Below are 18802 nucleotides of genomic sequence, written 5' to 3' on the forward strand. Positions count from 1 at the left end.
GGTGTTGGTGTGAACGAAAAGAAAATGAGAAAAAATGAACTTATTTAAAAACGTACCTCAATACATAAATTTTATTAAGGTATACATATGTTGATTTATTGTTTTTTTTTCCTTTTTAATGATAATGTTACCCTATTTTTTTAATCTGCTTATAGCGTAAATCGAGTTTCGTTATGATACTCAATTGCCAAATCAATTCATTGGCCCTATTATAAAATAGAACTGATGTACATATTTACATTATTTACAACGACGTTCGTTTATGAATAATAGATATAATATGAATAGTTTAGCTAAACAATTGCACATCTGGACGTCGATGTTGGTTGTAGGTGGGTTTCTCAAGCTACCTGAATACCCATCACGTATCAAACCGTTTTTAAAATGAGTAAACTCAGTGGGAACGAGTAGAGGAGTCTGAGCGTGCAATCGCTGCTTGTGGTGATGTATCAATAGATGGGCGATAAACTAAACGTGACTAATTTGACAGATAAAAACGATGGAGTCGATTATCGAGAACTGTCGATGCATTTCTACCTCCGTGTACAGACCATCGCGAAATATATTTTAACCCTTTGTGCTTGAATATTGCCTGCAAATAGGAATACTTATATGCAAAGATTGCAGTATTACAAAAAACACGCCAGAATACACCGAGTGTTGCAAAAACGCGCGAATAATAAGGGCGTATATTTTTAGGGATAGATTTCTTGCCGAGTACATAATTTATTCCTCGTTGCTGTTTTTCTTTCAATTATAACGTCAATTTATTATGCTCAGAGAAAGAAAGGAGAATGCTGCTAAACTTAGTCAATACTATTTAAGTCTATTGGAATATCATTAAAACATGATTACATTTTTCTTCCGAGCATTATAAATAAAAAAAAAACTGCACCCATATAAGACACATATTAAGTATAATCGCTTCAATATAAATGCATTCACTCTCATCAACGAAGATATGTAGAAAAATAGCAAACAAGAAAATATTCTCTGACATAATAAAAATTACCAGGAATATAATTATCAACGGCGGAAGAACCGACAGTCATTGGATTGTCACATTTCTGCTATTCAAATACTCCCATTGTGCCCTGAAAATACTGTACTACTGTATTGTTACCTCTTGTTGCTATAAAATCAGTTGCAAATATCACTTGAATACTTCCTCGAAGAAAATTCGATACCTCAGTGTGTCAAAGAAACCTATCCCTGAAATATTCACGCCGAGTCACGACATCAGTATTACATATTATTGCAAAGAATTTAATTTACCTCTCACAGATATTCTGACTTTCTGGTTTATCCCTATCAAGTATAGATTAGAGCTGCAAAACGTCACATTTACAAGTTACAAATTCCTCCCATACAAAGTTATACGCACAATAATAAATTCGTTCTACCTTAATCGTGCATGCACCACTCTCTGTTTACGAGTGGAACCTTGTGACGAAAATTGAATCCGTTCGTTATCAATCGCACTTACTTTCACTTCCACTTCCACGCTGCTCGAGTACATTGTAACATTCTATATCTATTTTAATGATTCACGTATTCACAATATATATATATATATATATATATATATATATTTTTATATATACACACACACACGTACACAGCATCCTTTTCTTATTTTATCACGTTCACGTTCGCGATTGTTTTCAGCGTGTGATTGTTCGTATCAATCCACAATCTATATTTTCTAGAGTTAGCTAGATATCTTCTGTCAAAATTTAAATTTTCCGTAGTGATATTCCCCCCCCCCTCCCCCCGGTCATTCCTCTTACATTAAATTACCAACAAGTTGTAATCTTAGCTGAGCAGTGAATTTTAGAAATAACGTAAGATAAAATTACTTGCACACTTCCACTACACGAAATATCCCTGACAATGTCGGATAACAAACACTTCGAGTACAAAGGGTTAATATTCTTTAAACAGACTCCATCATATGTATACGTAATATATACCAACTTTTTTTGCACACTTCACCGTATTAATGTCTTTAGATTTCAATCATTATCGAAATATCGATAAATTTTTACATGACCGTGCTTTTTACACTAACAAGTCATTCCTGGTTTGGTCGCTTCTTTTAAACTTAATAGTTGGGACTCGTTTTAGCAGACGATTTGATTTACACACGAGTCAATCAAACAAATCGCTTAACACACATTTCAGCCAGCTTCATATCCTCTTCAATATTGCTCTTTTACATCAAAATAATAAAGTCGCCCAATTTTAAACGCATTTCTTGCACTCACAAATATGCATATCTGCTTAACTTAACAATGTCATACATCTACATTACAAGACACTGGTCTGATTTTGCAAATGACATGTAGCTTGGTTATATATGACATACTTGTTTTTAAACAGTACAGTAAGTGTTAGAAAAAAGTAAATCCAAAATGATTGATTTTGACACTTCTTTATGGCATCGCAGTTAAAGCAAACTCTTTACAACTGAAATATCTTGGAAAGAATAGCCGCAATACGACATAATGTTCAGCATAAAAATCGCAATACAAGAATCAATGTAATAACGCGCAATTTAAACATTGCGCGTTTTCAAACCAAAAAAGTATTTAACGAAACTCTGTTATTTAATATATAAACAGGTTTAACTTATATATGAATAACAGATTATATATATATACATATATATATATAATTTGACTCCGTATCAAAATACTTTTTAATTCATTTTGAAAGTGCAAATCTATGATCTTGCTTTTGGACTTACATTCTTCTGTTTCGTAAGTAATGATATTATTACAAATTATTAATCGTAATGAATGACTGGTATTAAACTAAAATTGAGGAACATAACTATTTTGATTCGTATTAGAGAGCAATATACAAAGAACCAACACCGATCAGTCTTGAAATTATAGTATAACCAATAAAATACCGGTCTTATACACATTGCAAAATATATAAATATAGAAGAATAACAACTAAGATTTCGTAACTGTTATGTGATAGTCGATAATTATAATATTAATTTATATAGGCCCTTGCATAGAAAATTGATCGCAATTCAATACGAGTTGTCCCATGCTTATATTGGGCTTACATTGGGCAAATGATGCGCAAAAACACTTGCATGCATGCTCCTCGTGTAAAATAGATTATTGTAAAAAAAGAAAATTCTTTACAACCATCGACACGTAAAAGTGCTGTGTACCTTTGTAAATATTAATTGGATTAATTATCTGTATATAATAATTAATTACTATTAGTTGGCAAACGTGTTCTTTCATTGCGTAGCAAATTTTCCTCCGCAAGAACTATTCGAGAATCTTTGTGACATATATTACGATAGTTAATCTTCATTAAAAATTTATCATTAGCTTAGGTAATTGTAGTCTGAAGTCACTGGACCTACCTAATACGCAAATGTTCAAAACATAGCATATAACGTAATAAAAATCCCAACCCCATACAATCAAGTTGCTCGACGAATATATCATAAATAACAACTTTGATCCTTAGATATCTTCGCAAGGCTACAGTTTTGCAAGAGAGAAAACAAAAACAAGTTTTAATAAATAAACACGGTTTAGATAAAATTTAGGAAATTTTAATATATATGAAATTTTACATGAAATTTTTGTTAATTTTTCATATCTTTTTGATTTAATAAATAAGAAATAAATAATTACAACATGTTGTAATACACTGTCGGAGTAATAGAATTAATGTATATGTACACAACATATATAGACGTGCTTTTTTGGAAGTTTCAAAATTGCTGAACAAAGAAGTCCTCAGAATACTTGCATGCACTTGTACTAGTCTTAAATGCTTGGATATCTAAGAATTTCTTCTTTTTTTTAGTGTTTCACGTTAAATTAAACTAAATCACATTTTAACATAGTTTAAATATTATACGCATGCCAAAAGAAATCGTGTACTAATGCATCTCTTAGAAATAAAAAAAAATACCTCGCATTTATTAACAAAAACTAATAATAATACAACAGCTATAGTGATTCAATAGCGATTTAATTAAAAAGGAAAAAAAAGAGACTTTAGATAAGATAAATTTACTTATTTAGAATTAAACCACACAGACGACAAAGTTAATGTCTCCGAATTATTCTACGTATGGCAATGCTTACAGTGTTACCATAAGACACTTTCGGATATATAAAAAATTCATGTACCTTTATAGTATAATAATATTAAAAATGTACGGCATGTATAACGTAGTATACACTCGTATATATACGAAATCGAATAAAAACCCTTAACAGTAGACCCAGTGCTTTAGACTCAGCACTCGAATACCGTTACGGTGACTTAATTGTCTTCATTGTCATCGGCGCGTATACGCGTACAGCCGTACATATTCGTTAAATATCTCCTTCCGTATCGCGTGAACGCGACACGGTGTCTCCGATCGAGTACAATGAAACATCGACTGCCGTTTTTCGTACGTCGATCGGCGCTAAATAATCTTAACTAAATTTCGTAGTACCGACGGTAATTGTAGCTATAATTTAGAAGAGGACAGCGAATTGCTAACCAGTTAGCAGGACTGTCCCGCGTAGAATTCAGACTGAACCAAGCCAGTTCGAAAACCGGTTCAAAACTAGGATCAACACGGTGATTACAACTTCGACGAGCTCAGCTTCGAACGTGCCACAGGTACGCTGAGGAGCGTCCACAGCATGGAGACTTGAAACTCGTCAAGATATTACATCAATACCCGATCAAAGTGTAAAAGTATAGTTCCAGCTTTTCTGAGAACTGTACGCACTAATCTCGCTATAAGTACAGCGCGGGCGGCCGCGCTGAGTCGTCCGACTCGTCCCGATTGTGACCACGAAAGCGACAAAATCAATGTAACGGGCAGACGATCTGGCGATCCTCATTCAATTTTCGGTATTTACAGGCTCGCGCGCGTGATGAATTCGCACGTGCTTGTTGTGATTGGACTTCGTGCCGCTGGACTTGCCGCAGATGTGACACGTGTACGGACGCGCGCCCGAATGCACCCGCAGATGCTCCTTGAGATAGTACGAGCGGTGGAAGGTCTTGTTGCACACGTCGCACGTGTACGCCTTGTTCTCCTCGTGCTCCTTCACGTGCCGCAGGCAGTTGTACTTGCGGATGAACTGCGCGCCACAGTAGTTGCACGTGTACGGCCGTACGTTCCGATGGGAATTCATGTGGGCCGTGTAATCGCTGTGACGGTAGAACGCCGCGCTGCACTGGTTGCACTTGAACGGCTTGGTGCTGCGCGCCGCGTGCGTCCACTTGTGCAGCTGCAGGTTCCACTTGGTGCTGAACGCCTTGGAGCAGACCTGACACTCGTACGGCCGCTCGCCGTTGTGCACGCGCATATGCACCGCCAGGGACGATCGCAGGTAGATGCACTTGCAGATCGGGCACTCGACGTTCTCGCTCTCGCGCTGAGCGTCGGGAACGAATCGGCGATTGTGGGCGCGACGCATGTGACGCGTCAGACTGGCCATGTGGATAAATCGCTCGTTGCAGTACGTGCACGCCTTAGGCTTCTCGTCGTGCGTCTCCTTGTGCCAGGCGAGCTTCTTCTTCGTGTGGAACACCTCGCCGCAGTGGCATATGTAGTCCTTGAGCTTCTTCTTGATGTTGAGGTGATGCCTGTTTTTATGCTGGGTCAGATTCGAGTATCTGCGGAAAGTCTCGTTACACAGACTACATCTGACGGGCGCGTTGCCGGTGTGGCCGTTGGTGTGCTCCTCCAGCTTCTGCTTGGTGAGGAACGCCTTGTCGCACACGGTACACGGGAACGGCTTGATCCCCAAGTGACGTTTCATGTGGAGCTTGAAGTTTTGCTTGCGATAAAAATACTTGCCGCACTGTCCGCACTCTAACGGGTGTATCTTCAGGTGAGCGTTGAACAGGAACACCGACGGGAATTCCTCGTTGCATATCTGGCACTTGGCGGTCTCGCGTATGCGTTTGTTCACATCGGCGATGTGCATGCGCCGGTGATGCGCCTGCAGGGACTTCTCGCTGTTGAATCGCTGATTGCATATTGTGCAGATCACCTCGATGTTCGACGGTATCACCAGATTCTCGCCGATCTTCTGGTCGGCCTCGGCCTTCGTCAGGCCGTCCGATCCAGGCTGCGACGGTGGCTGTAGTTGGTGCAGGAGCGGCTGCTGATGATGATACATGTGCTGCTGCATGTGTATACTCGGCATGAATATGTCGTCGAACATGTTCATGCGACTGTCCAGCAACTTGATGTCCTTCACCTCCGGCTGATCCAGCTGGTCTCTACTGCTACTTGGCATCGCATCCTTGTGTACCGTTGTGCTGTGAACTCTACGTTCTTTCGGGCAATCAAACACTTCGCTACAGTGGGAACACTTGAATGTTCGTTTAGTCGGTGTCTTTCGGTCCCGATCCAGAAACAGGCTCGAAGTAAAGTGCGTGGCCAACGATCTGCTGTCCAACAACGGCCCGCTGATCTCGTTGTCGGATCCCTCCGATTCTTCCCAGCTTTCTCGAGCCAACAGATCGTAAGAGGTGGACATACGTGACGATTCTTGACCCATGTACAACTACACAGTAAAAACGCATCTTAGAAACACGGAAAACGCATTATACAAAGCATGTGATTAAACGTGATCAATATATATATATATATATTTAGATATTCACTGTCAATATTTTTAAATACGAATTGTAATAAGTGATTTACGTTTGTTCATATTATTAAATTTATCACTATTTAACTTGCATAACTTTTAACTGAACTACATTTATTTAATCTCTGTATAATTAATTTATTCTATGTATACAAATTATCATATTGTAGGATCGTTACAAGATAATTTTATTAATATTTTTTCAGCTATATAACAGAGAGAGAACACTTAAATATGAAAATTTTATGATAACAATCATGATAATAATTTCATTAGAATTTCGCAATAATTTTACAAGAATAATGTAACAAAGTATATTGTATTAGTGGTATTGCCCCTTTAATAATTAGCCTTGGAATGTACATATGCACAACTCAGCACATTTTAATAACTGTACAAAAAAATCAATTTAATAATTAAAATCTCAATAAACCTTTTACTCATAAATTTATCACAAAATAAGTATATAAATAAAAAAAATGTTTCTTTTACGTGTTGTATCTTTTATTACACGTTAGAAAAATCTGCAAATCCAGTTATGAATCAAAACGTTTATGCAACATTTTTGTGAATATAAAAGATGTACAAAGAACTTCTACCATACGTGGAGACATAAAAAAAATGCACGTTACAAACCTGCCATGCGGATTGCTCCGTGCATCCATTACTCTCTTGCTCCGACAATTCACCCCTAGGCGGCATGGTCTCGTCGGCGCGCATATTAATACTCTTCACCTCCTCGTCGATACCTATTGCACCCTCGCTACTCGCCATAGATTGCTGGCTGGTCGCACTCACCGCTTTCTGGGACGAGTCACTTATAAACGAACTAGGAACTAATATTTGCAGTCCGTCGAATTCAAAGACATTCATTGGCCCGGCGTGAGCATCTTCATTTATGTTGAGCAGTTCCATCGATTGCTTCGGCGTCAACGACTTGGCAGAGTGGAAGCTTCTCGATTCGGTGCTGGTTGTGGGATTGATCGATTCGGAGAGATTCAGGAGGTTTTGCGTCTTGGTGCTGGTCGTGATGGAATACGACTCGTGCATCAAGACGGACGACTGCGAGTGTATCACGGGGAACGAGCTGATGTGCTCGGTTATCACTGACTGATGGTACGCGTAACTGCTGCTCGACTCCTGAACCTTGGCGATACTTCCGCACACCGCCACCGCCTGCGTCTCCTGATGCTGATGATCAGTCTTGATTTTCTCCTCGTCCACCTGCGAACAGTCGATTGGATCCTTCTCCGCGGTGTTACCCACGCCGTTGCTGTCCTCGTCGTGAGTCACGCTATCGCTGTCCACGTGATGAAACGAATGCATGGACGTGGGTGAGCACGGCTTGCTGAGATCTTTCCTAACTCTTAACACGGAAATGCCGCTGATCGTGGACAGCGGCGTGTGCGATCTGACGCCGCAGTCCGCGAAAGGCGTGTGCGGACTGGGAATCTCGTCGATCTCCATGTCCGCCTCGTCGAAATTATCCTCCTCGATCTTCTCGAGATCGTCCACGTCCTCGTCGTCCTCGTCATCGTCATCATCGTCGTCGTCGTCGTCGTCGTCGTCGTCGTCGTCATCGTCTTCGTGCATCGTTACGGCGTCGTCGAAAGCGGCACGATAGCGATACACGCTGAGATTTTCGCACGATCCATGTTCCGATCGCGAGCTGTAGCGGCGCACGACTCTGCGGCTCTTCTTCCTCGCGACTGGGGACGCGGGCGCTGAAAAACTATACTTATAATTATCCTTACGAAAAGTTCTCTCCAGTCCTTCCAGCGCGTCATTTATTTTCACGCAGTTTACTCTGTACGACGAATCACAAGTTTTCTCTAGCGTTCTCAGTTCGTTGGGTACGTAATTGCTCGAGCCCCACTTGCTCTCCTCCCGTACGTCGGGCAATATGTGATCCTTCTCGTGGGAGCCCGGGATTGTGACCACCGTGTCGTGAATCACAGTCTCCTCCCTATCCACCGCAGCGGTTATCTCCTTCGTGTCCGTCAGTCTCCCCTGATCGTTTGGCGTATCACTTTCCTTCTGAAGCGAAGCGTTATTGAGCTCCGTTTCCATTATGGTTATCAAATTCTCCAATTTTTCCACCGAGTTAAGCTCAGGTTGGACAGAGTCCTTCAACGCGTCTATCGCTATCAGATCCCGCGGTGATCCGACGTTACTGTTGACGTTGCTGCCGGGGCTCGCGGGTCCTTCGTCACTCATCACTTCCGATTCGCGCTCGGAAGCTACGGAGTCGACATCGATCGTCTCATTGGGTATTTTTCTGCCGGATACACTCACGTATCCCTCGTCGACGACTTGTTGCGTAAACTGTTGCGTTTCCGATTGCTCGTACGTCACAGATTTACACTGCAAGTCCGTGGTCAAAATGTTGTTCGATGGCTCCTCGTCCACCATGTCTGGCAATACACTCTCCACCTTGTCGTCCGTGTTATCTATAGCGCAGGAAATTGTAATAGACCTAGGAATAGCATTGTATTCGTGCTGCGCCGCGCTTTCACCGGGAGACGCAGAACCCTGCATCTGCTGTCCTCGGTGATCGATCGGCAGCGCGCTGCCGTCGCTCTCCTCCCTCGCTCTGATGGATGATGTATCCTCATTTTGCAGCACAGGCGAGGCCGAGAGGGTCACGTCCGGTATAACTTGCCCGGACTCAGGCTCCGTGTCCGGCAGTATCTCCGGTAGAATCTGCTTCGGCTCGGGACTATTTACAGGAACCGTCAGGGTTCTGACGTTGCTCTCCCCGGCCACGGTGACCACCGGTCGGACCCTCGTCGTCGTCGTCGCCCCGGGAATAGCTGCAACTGGTGAGATCATTTGGACGGTGGGTATTTGCTGTTGGTACATACCGTATGGATACAGCATCTGCATCATCTGATTGGCTTGCGGCGCCATCGCGTACTGCGGTATCATCATGGTCCCATTGTTCACGAATTGCTGATAGCTGAATGAGGTGAACTGCGGCGGCATCATGGTGCTTATGGGCGGACATTCGAAGATGGGTCCTACGGGATACGGAGAGTGAGTAGAAATGTGCGCGTTCTGCGATACTTGGGTGGACGCTTGGGGCGCCTGGATGGAGGTAGGGGTCTGAAGCGCAGCCTGCGGCTGCAGCGATAATGGTAATGACGTTGCTGCTGACGCTGATAGAGCTTGTTGTTGCTGCTGCTGCTGCTGGTGCTGGTGCTGGTGCTGCTGGGTCTGTAACGAGGAGGCGCTGGCTTTGATGAGAGCCTCTATAACCTGTTCCTTGGGGTGAGTATCCAGATGCTTCTGAAGACTGATGCCCTCGCGCAAATACAGGGTACACACGGGACAGGCCACGGCCCCGACGGGCATACCCGCACCGTTGAGCTCCATCGTTATCTACGATCGTCGATAAATAACGCTTACACGTACAATTGAACGGGCGACCTACGGGAAGAGCGTTACACACGTATGACGAGCCGACACAACGAACGGACCTTCTCGTACGTAGGCATCCGCTTCAGGACCGATCGCAATCGTGTATTGCCCGTGTGTGTATACGTATGTCTTTCCTTTATCTTTCTCTTTCCTTCTCTCTCTCTCTGTCTCCCTCCCTCTCTCTCTCTCTCGTTCTCTGCCCGTTCTGGCCACGCTCTCCTCTCTTCGTGTTGAAACGGAATAATCGTCGCCGGGGCGGCCGTCTCGCGTCACATCTCGTCGCCTATCGGGCACGCGGTCGCGCACGCACACGGCACAGCTGCACACCGCTGTGCCCCAAAAATATCGACGTCCATGGCTGTCTGTCCCCGTAACGCCTGACAGCCGTAACGCGGTGCTGCGTGTCCTGTGCGAGTGCGGTGTGTGTGCCGCGAGCAGCAGCGGCAGCGGCGGCGACGGCGGCGACGGCGGCGAACGGCAGCGGCAGCGGCAGCGGCGGCAGTGGCGGCGGCGGCACTGGCTCGCCGCCACCAGACAAATCGATATCCTGTTAAATCGCCAGCCAGCCACCAGCCTCCCCAGCCTGCCTGCGCTTATTAAATTACACCTGCCTGCACGCGGCGCGGCCGACGCACGACGGACGGACGGACGCGTGTGTGTTGGGGACGCGCGGCGCGATGATCAACCCCCGTTCGGGCCCCGCACACGGCACACTCGCGCGCGCGCGCGCGCGCGCACACACACACACACGGCACACGGGGCTGCGGCCCTACGGCTGATTATCGCGACGGCATGTCGCCTGCCTTCGTTTTGCCCCCTTACGACGGCGCGGTCCCGGGCCCCAAAAACACAACAGAAAACAGCGACGGGGCGACGATGATTCCGCCTGGGAACGGGAGCGACAAGAGCCACCCGAGGGGCTCGCGGGGTGGCATGTGGCGCCCCCTGGCGTCTCGCCACCCACGACGCGCGTTCGAGCGATGATTACGCTTGACACCAAATGACACCTGTTCCCGTTAGTACCGACGGATCCCGCGCGCGCCTCTCTGATCGACCTCCTAAAAGTTTCAAGAAATTTTGAAAGAGGTTAGAGCGATTAAAATTAGGATTAGAAATAGGCGAAGAGCCTGTTCCTTTTTAAATCGATACGTTAGAATTAGAATATACCCGCGCCTGAAATGAGATAGATAGATAACGAAATGGAGGTGTTACTCGAGCTACTCGCCGATTAAATTAATCACAGTTAGGTCAAAGTCACCCTCCGCTTTTCCTGTCTTTTCCGGAAGCGACATCAGATACACAACGAGAAATAATTGCCCATCGCATTCTGTGTACAAAGCATTAGATTAAATTAGGTTAAATTGGCCGAGAGACTTGATTGCGCCCAAAATCGCATATTCTGTTATAAACTAAGAACAAATAACGGTGATTTATAATTAGCTTTTGCATACAAGATAGGTGCCTTTTTCATCTATCCTACTACACTTGTTGAAATAAAAGGCTGGACAGAGGGCAAAAGGATTAGGTACAAGAAGTGCAATTAATGGACTATCCATACATGTGCCACGCATAAATGTGTGCGAAACACACAATTAATATACATATGTAAGCATGTAATGTACACAACACAAGTTAATTACGAGTAATCGAATCACATAGATCGCATTACTGCCTTTGCAGCTAATTTCTTGTATTTTTTGTCTCTCCTCCTTTCTACATTCTAATCGATCTAATTGCATTTTGAGTGCAGAAGTTATAACACACGGTGCAGGCCAGAAGGAACGGATGAGTCGAATCATATGTTTTGCCATGACCACAGGCATTAATTTTATAACCATGACGAAGTGAATAGCTGTTACCCCCTCCTTCTCACGTTTCCCCCTTTCATATTCATTATTTATCGTAATTATCCTCTACGTTGAGGGAATCGGCACGCTCGAGGGGTTCTCGCGGCGGCGATTACGTTGCGGTTTTCGTGCTTCTTTTTTTTTCGTTCACGAGAAAACGGAAGGGGGATACTTTTTTTTCTTTTACAAATTTAATCCGATGATGTTTACCCTGCGTGTCGCGGGCGCTGCGTGCCACATCGCATAACCTCCACAAAGCAGTGCGCGACAACGCTGTGCTGTATAACTTTGGGAGGGTTGAAGGCACCTATTCCTCCTCACCGAGGAGAACCTCCAAAAAAAAAAGTGCGCGACAACAATTTTATTGTACTCTTTATTGTATCTTATTAGTATTGCAAAGCGATAACAATGGCAGGATGCTACGACAAGCTGTCTTGGACGGGTGAGTTTTTCGGCCGCGCGTGACAGTTAACGCGATACGTTAACGTACCACATCCTGTTTAATTCTAAAGTAAACATTAATGCTAACGTTACATTTTAATAATTGATAGTAATGTTGCGTTAGACACATGTTTTAGAAAGTATCTTGATATAAGTGCCGATCCTTGAACAAAAATTCTACGTTATGGAGTACTTTAATCTTAAGAAACTTTTCTAATAAGTTGGATCATTGTTGAATAAAAATTTCACATCGTTGGCACATTTCTAATTCACATTTTGATGTACATTGTATATATTTTATTTAGTTTGAGTATTTTGGAGTTAATGATGTATCCTCTATTACTTACAAATTTACTTTGGACATTAAAGCACGGTAAAAATGTTAAATCAATAATTTGCTGAGCAAGGAATACCATTTTGTAAATTATTTTTTTTACAATCAATGGTATATTTTTTAGAATTAATTGCATTAGAATCGTGATGATAATTTTCTTTATGATTTTGTTGTACAGAAGTACGGGATTTGCTGAGAACTTGGAGAGAAGATTCTGAGCGACGAAGTAAAGATGTAGTAGACTTTTGGGAAAATACACTGATGGGAAAGATCGATCGTTTGGGCAACGAAAGTATTGTCGATTAATATATATCTTCCTATTCTTAAACCTGTCAAAAGTTGTATATTGTACCTATATAATATTTTATCTTTCATTATTCAGAGTATCTGGTTCTGGAACAAGTGTGTGTCGCCGCATTGGATTGTTATCGATTACCATTAGCCGAATATTGCATCAAAAATTTAATGCGTGCCTTTCCAGGCAGTTTACGCGTTCACAAGTATCACGCCATGCATTTGGAAGCGTTAGAAATGTAATTTTATAGTGTGCAAATATGTAATTTTATGCGTGTACAAATATGTAGTAATATTTGTTCTGATGTTCTGTTGATATTTTTTCCAGGTATGATGAAGCGATGGAAGTTTTGGATTCCATCATAAAGAGAGATGAGACCAATGCCGCGCCAAGAAAACGTCGTGTCGCTATTTTGAAGGCTCGGGGACGTATACCAGAAGCAATTAAGGAGCTTACAGAGTATTTGAAAAGGTGGGTGATATGTATTTTGTATTTGAATGCTTATATATGTTTAATATTTATAAAATTAATTTTATTTATATGTAAAATTGTGTGTAACATTATGCTATGAAATCATTTAGATTTATGAGCGATCAAGAAGCATGGCACGAGCTGTGTGACCTATATTTACAAGAACAGGAGTATTCCAAAGCAGCTTATTGCATGGAAGAACTTATATTGCATAATCCACACAGTCATTTAATTTACCAAAGATACGCAGAAATAAAATATTCTCAGGTAATTCATATATCTAGGATTTTATGACATTTTTTTATGATAATAATAATCATATTTACTTAGATTAGCAAAAATTTGTAACATTTGCTTACTGAATTAATAATATATACCTTAGACATTTTTAGATACTTTGTTAATGTAAGATCAATATAAAAAGAAGTTTATATAAATTATGCTTTATTATATAGGGCGGATTTGAAAACATGGAACTAGCAAAAGCATATTTCTGCCAAGCTGCAAAATTAAATCCAAATAATATTAGAGCTCTATATGGCTTGTTATTAGTAAGTTTCGTTGTCGCATTATAATGCTACATAGCAATTACGAAAAGTTTATATTTTATATTTTTGCAAATATCCATCTAATTTCAGACGACAAATAATATTGCGACATCACCTAAATGTCCTTCATCCAAGAAGAAGGAAGCGATGAAGCTGAGTGAGTGGGCTAGTAAACAAATTGAGAAACAATATGAAAGTAAAGTTTTAAATGAAGACATTAAAAACGTAGAACGTTTACTAGGACAATTGCAACTTGAAGCTTAGGTATTATGATATTTAACGATTCTTATATTTATTTTAATTTTGCGAGATATATGTAAGTGATATATGTTTAAAGATATTGCAATATCAATTTCTAAAGAATCTACCGAACCTGATAAACTTTAGATGCGTTTTTTTTTAACTCTGTGTAGTTAAAAAAAAAGTAACAAAATCTGATCAGAATACATTTCGCGGACGATTTTTTCTTATTTTAATATTCATTATATAACATACGTACATCATGCTGTAGTAAATTTTGTCTTGTTCCAGGTAATTTTGCCAATATCCATGTACAATTGTATATGTTGATATATTAGTTAATTAATCTATTAGTACCATTGTCGAGTTTTGTGCACCATACGTAATTACCTTCTGAATATACGTATTCGTATTTCCGTACCTTACCGTATATGTTATTAAGTAAATGGTATAATCATTGATTTTGTGTGATTGTCGTCACTCCTTCGACTCTGTAATAACTCATTCAATATCATCGTTATTTCATTGGTAATTAGGTATCGGTTATATCTTACATTTATTAATACAATAAAAAACGGTGTTGATGGATAGGATATATCATGTGTGCAAAAAATATTTATTTCTAAATCGTTGCGATAGTCGACTTTGTTTTCCTTTCAACTTTTACTATTCTGTACATAATAAACAAGAGTTGCAAAATCAGACAGTCATACTTTGACAAATAATTTTGAATAATTATATATCTTCTCATAATGAGAGTAAGATATATAAAATTAATAGAATGCTCCTTTATATAATACTATATAAAACTGTTCTACAGTCATCTTTCGGTAACTTCCTTGTTACTTCGTTCCCACTCCTCTCGTCTCTTTGCTCTTTCTGCGGCTTTCCTCGTTCGTTTTTCCTTCCTCGTTTCCTCGCGTAATCCAAAATACTTCTCACGGAAATCAATTAAATTCATGATAACGCTCTTGTCAGTTGCCTGCCACCAAAAATTAAATATTCTACATAGTTTAATCACATACCGGCGAAATGTAAGATCATAGAAAATGAGGATAAACCTCGGCTTTAATTTAGAAAAGAAGGAATTGCTTCTATATTATATAAAGAATTCTAGTACGTGTTTACATTTTATCTGAAATTTTCTAGATGTGAAAACTAAGAATTAATAAAATGTTATAGTTCATGCATACGTACTTCCGGCTCTTTAACTTTCTTGTAAGTTAATAATCTTCTACTGGTGTAGTTGCTCAATACTTGCTCAGAATTGGCTATCAGCTCTAAACAAGAATGCGCTGGTAATTGATCTTCCATGTACTGGTCCCTAAATAAAAAATTTATAATATTTTACAATATTTGTCTACTAATCGGTAGATAATTAGTAGGTACTCAATAATTTTTAATGTGTTGCGATATTTCTTTACATATATAAATGTTAAATAAGTATTATGTATACCTAAACAATGGATACCAACAGACCAGTCTACCCTGAAGTCTCAAATGTTTCGCAGAGAAACACAACAAGTCTTTATATATTTGATTCAAGCCGTAAACAATTTTTGAAGGAATGTGAGAAGTTGCTTGATGTTCCTCTATCACTGGATTTATTTTCATAGTACCTATACGCTCTGTAGCTTCCCTTATACCATAAGGTGCTGCAAAAGAGTTTCTTTTCTAACATTAAATTCTTGTCATAAAATGTAATTTGCTTTACTCGTTAATTTTAAAGGATTTCCATAATATATATTTGAAAATTTTATGCAACATTTGTACTCACGATCCGTTACGATAGCATCTATTCGTAAGTCTGCTCGCCATAGTGGATACGAAAAATCTGCCACCACGACATCGAGATAATAAGAACTCATTCCATATTGACGCATGTTCGCTGCGACACTCTCGTCTTTTTCCCTTGTCTATATTCAATATAATTATTCATTATTCACTATTTTGGAGAATTTTTGTGCTACTTTGTGTATTAAACTGATAAAATTATACATATGATAGAGAAATAACGAAGCTCTCGTTAGCGATACCTTTTGCGATATCCGTGTAGGTCTCGTACGGCCGTGAAGCATTAAAAAATCGATGTCTGTTCCGAATGTATATCCTCCAAAATGTGATGCGGCAATTAACAAGGAGCCGGTCCCCACAAACGGATCGAAAACTAGGTCTCCATTTCTAATTTGTGCCTGATTTGCCATTATCAGCGACAGCTGGGGATCCATTGACGTATTTCCTATAAATTTCCTAGTTTTTAGTGACAACTTTTGAATTAACTCTCGCTGACCATCGGCAATCTATAATGAAATGATATTACAGCCTATAAATATTGATTAACATACAATTACATTACTAACCCATCTTCCAAAGAAATATTCATGGGGTTCTTCAGGAATGTTGTTGGGATTAAGTCCGTAATGTTCTATATAGCATAGAGTGATATCTGGATTTTTCAACTTAACTGGTCCTTCAAAAGGTAGATAACTAAAAGACTTCCCCCAACATTGCATTAAATTAATAGCATTACGTTAATTAAATTAACCTAAATTTATTGTTAAATTATTATATTTTCAGCAGTTATATTTTATTGCAGTGTTAGGATTAGTGCTAACATAAATCAAGAAATATCAACGACTTACTTCGATTTTATTTATTTTCTCACGTTGCGAGAAATGTTTGCAGAAAGTCTCCACTACGATCTTGAACGATTTTTTCTTATCTCTGGCCATAGCCTCCGAATTTTTGACGGAGTAAGCTTTCAAGGAATTGTGTAAGTCCTCGTTTTGTTTATCTTGTGCCCAAAGCTCCAAACAGAAACGCAACGAGACTGCTCTACTGGCGATTTGATGCACTGCATTTTCATCAGGTAAAGCCATGATCCAGTAAGGCTGAAAAAAATTTGACAAATCTATTTCTCTGTTCACACTATATTATTTGTTTTAATATATATGCTAATAACATTGACTTTTATTTTATTAATTATCATTTGGTAAAATTTGGTATTTTTCTATGTAAGTTGCATATTAAGTTATACATGTAAGTTTAAAGTACAATTTGATATTTGTACTATTATAACATCTTCACAAATCATCAGATTTTTCTCATTTGCAAAATTGTTTTACAACTGTTCTTATATCGCAATATAAACTGCAAGCAAATACTTCTTGCAAAGAAACCGCTTCTTAATCTGTACCAGTATGGATTACATATGTAATGCATGTCTTGGAAAAATATGTTACATTTCACCATATATGTTTAATAATGTTCATACTTCCTTACATGTTCCTTCGGCCTCGTTATTGTGCACGGATCAATGTTAAACATGTCAAATATAGATTCCATTTCCTGAAAAATACAATGAGTATGAAAACAATGTTCAATATATAAAGTATACATTTATGAAAGCATCAAACATTAAAAGTTGTGGCTCTGAACACCTTTGTCTTCAGTAAAATATAAATATATAACGTTTTTACATAAATATAAAAAGTAAATACCTATGACAGACATAAAGATAATATTACATTCGTCTACCTATGTAAAATTTACTAAAACAAAAATCTTGCAGCCTATCATATAGGCAGACATAAATATACTTTAAAAATAAAAGTGTAAAAAAATTTTGCAATTTTTACAAAGTATGAAACGTAAATTAAAAAAAAATTTAACATGGTATGTCAAATATAATAGCTATTTTAGCACTTTAAGAAATCAGTCTGTAATTATGATCATCAAGTTTTTTGACGAAAAAATACTCACGGCCAACCGGAAGTCAACATGCTCGTGAGCGAACCAAAAGAGATACCTCTTCAATTGTTGATTGCTCATTTTTAACATTACTTAACTAAGTGACTTGACTAATACAAATCGTTATATCAAGTACTTATATTAAATACTTTATGCACGAAGCGTGTTGTTGTTGATAGTAACCTAACCTCAACCGACTAACCGCACGTTCAACCAATGACCTATAAATTCTACGAGATTAGAAAGTTCAATAATTCTGATTACATGACTCATGACTTTAGTAAATCACTGGAGAAGTATTGGAAAAATGTCTCATAAAAATTTTTCATATTATTAATTAGAATTTCTATAAAAATTTTCAGACTTCCTAATACTTAGAATTTTTCAGATTTTTTATTAAAAATTAGAACGTATTTCAGAAAAACTCAGACAAAGTAAGAATAAAATAATTCAAACTCTTGCCAAAACATATAAATCTGAATAAATAAGAGAAAATCTGTGCAATTTATCAGAAATTTTTATTATACAGATACTGATATTAGATATATTCCGAAAATCCTCATCCAATACATTATACATTCAGAATTTTTCATAATTAGTCTCAATAATTCTTACAAAATTTCTGAGAAAATATGACATATTTTTTCCACCAGAGGCATGCTGTGCATTCTCTTGTTTTTCTTTTGCAACACAGAAGCACGAGGAAGAAAGACGCACGTTCCTCTTTCTCCTTTTAGAAAAGGAAGATATGTCGATTGGCTGACACGTGATTTGTAGGTTATTGTTATTCCCTCTAGCGATTC

General features: G+C 39.4%; 3 protein-coding genes across 5 annotated transcripts; 1 reads left to right on the top strand and 2 right to left on the bottom strand.

Annotated features, from left to right (window-relative positions):
• Nucleotides 1-40: 40 nt before the first annotated feature.
• Nucleotides 41-10167, bottom strand: LOC139767613 (uncharacterized). Its single transcript, XM_071697061.1, has 2 exons — nt 7290-10167; nt 41-6566 (listed from the first exon to the last, which is right to left on the bottom strand). The coding sequence occupies exons 1-2, from the start codon at nt 10026-10028 to the stop codon at nt 4887-4889; spliced, it is 4419 nt and encodes a 1472-aa protein (XP_071553162.1). The 5' UTR covers nt 10029-10167; the 3' UTR covers nt 41-4886.
• A 1731-nt stretch (nt 10168-11898) lies between these two features.
• Nucleotides 11899-14951, top strand: LOC139767618 (ER membrane protein complex subunit 2). The gene is made up of 8 exons (XM_071697070.1): nt 11899-12362; nt 12874-12987; nt 13078-13228; nt 13318-13461; nt 13572-13728; nt 13917-14012; nt 14100-14273; nt 14541-14951. Exons 1-7 carry the CDS (start codon nt 12329-12331, stop codon nt 14271-14273), a joined length of 870 nt encoding a protein of 289 aa, XP_071553171.1. The 5' UTR covers nt 11899-12328; the 3' UTR covers nt 14541-14951.
• Nucleotides 14847-18763, bottom strand: LOC139767617 (tRNA (guanine(10)-N(2))-methyltransferase homolog). 3 transcript variants are annotated; one of them, XM_071697068.1, is made up of 10 exons: nt 18615-18763; nt 18012-18220; nt 17532-17597; nt 16892-17140; nt 16610-16744; nt 16286-16549; nt 16027-16165; nt 15706-15904; nt 15447-15573; nt 14847-15231 (listed from the first exon to the last, which is right to left on the bottom strand). In XM_071697068.1, exons 2-10 carry the CDS (start codon nt 18087-18089, stop codon nt 15070-15072), a joined length of 1419 nt encoding a protein of 472 aa, XP_071553169.1. In that variant the 5' UTR covers nt 18090-18220; nt 18615-18763; the 3' UTR covers nt 14847-15069. The 3 variants fall into 3 exon arrangements, with proteins under 3 accessions (XP_071553169.1, XP_071553168.1, XP_071553170.1); XM_071697067.1 differs by having other exon boundaries at nt 18012-18229; nt 18615-18760; XM_071697069.1 differs by lacking the exon at nt 18615-18763 and having other exon boundaries at nt 17524-17597; nt 18012-18028.
• Between the last annotated feature and the right edge of the window lie 39 nt (nt 18764-18802).

Source organism: Temnothorax nylanderi, unplaced genomic scaffold (assembly GCF_030848795.1).
Source record: "Temnothorax nylanderi isolate EJ_2023f unplaced genomic scaffold, tnyl_v1.0 TNYL_tig0011_pilon, whole genome shotgun sequence".
Lineage (NCBI taxonomy): Eukaryota > Metazoa > Arthropoda > Insecta > Hymenoptera > Formicidae > Temnothorax > Temnothorax nylanderi.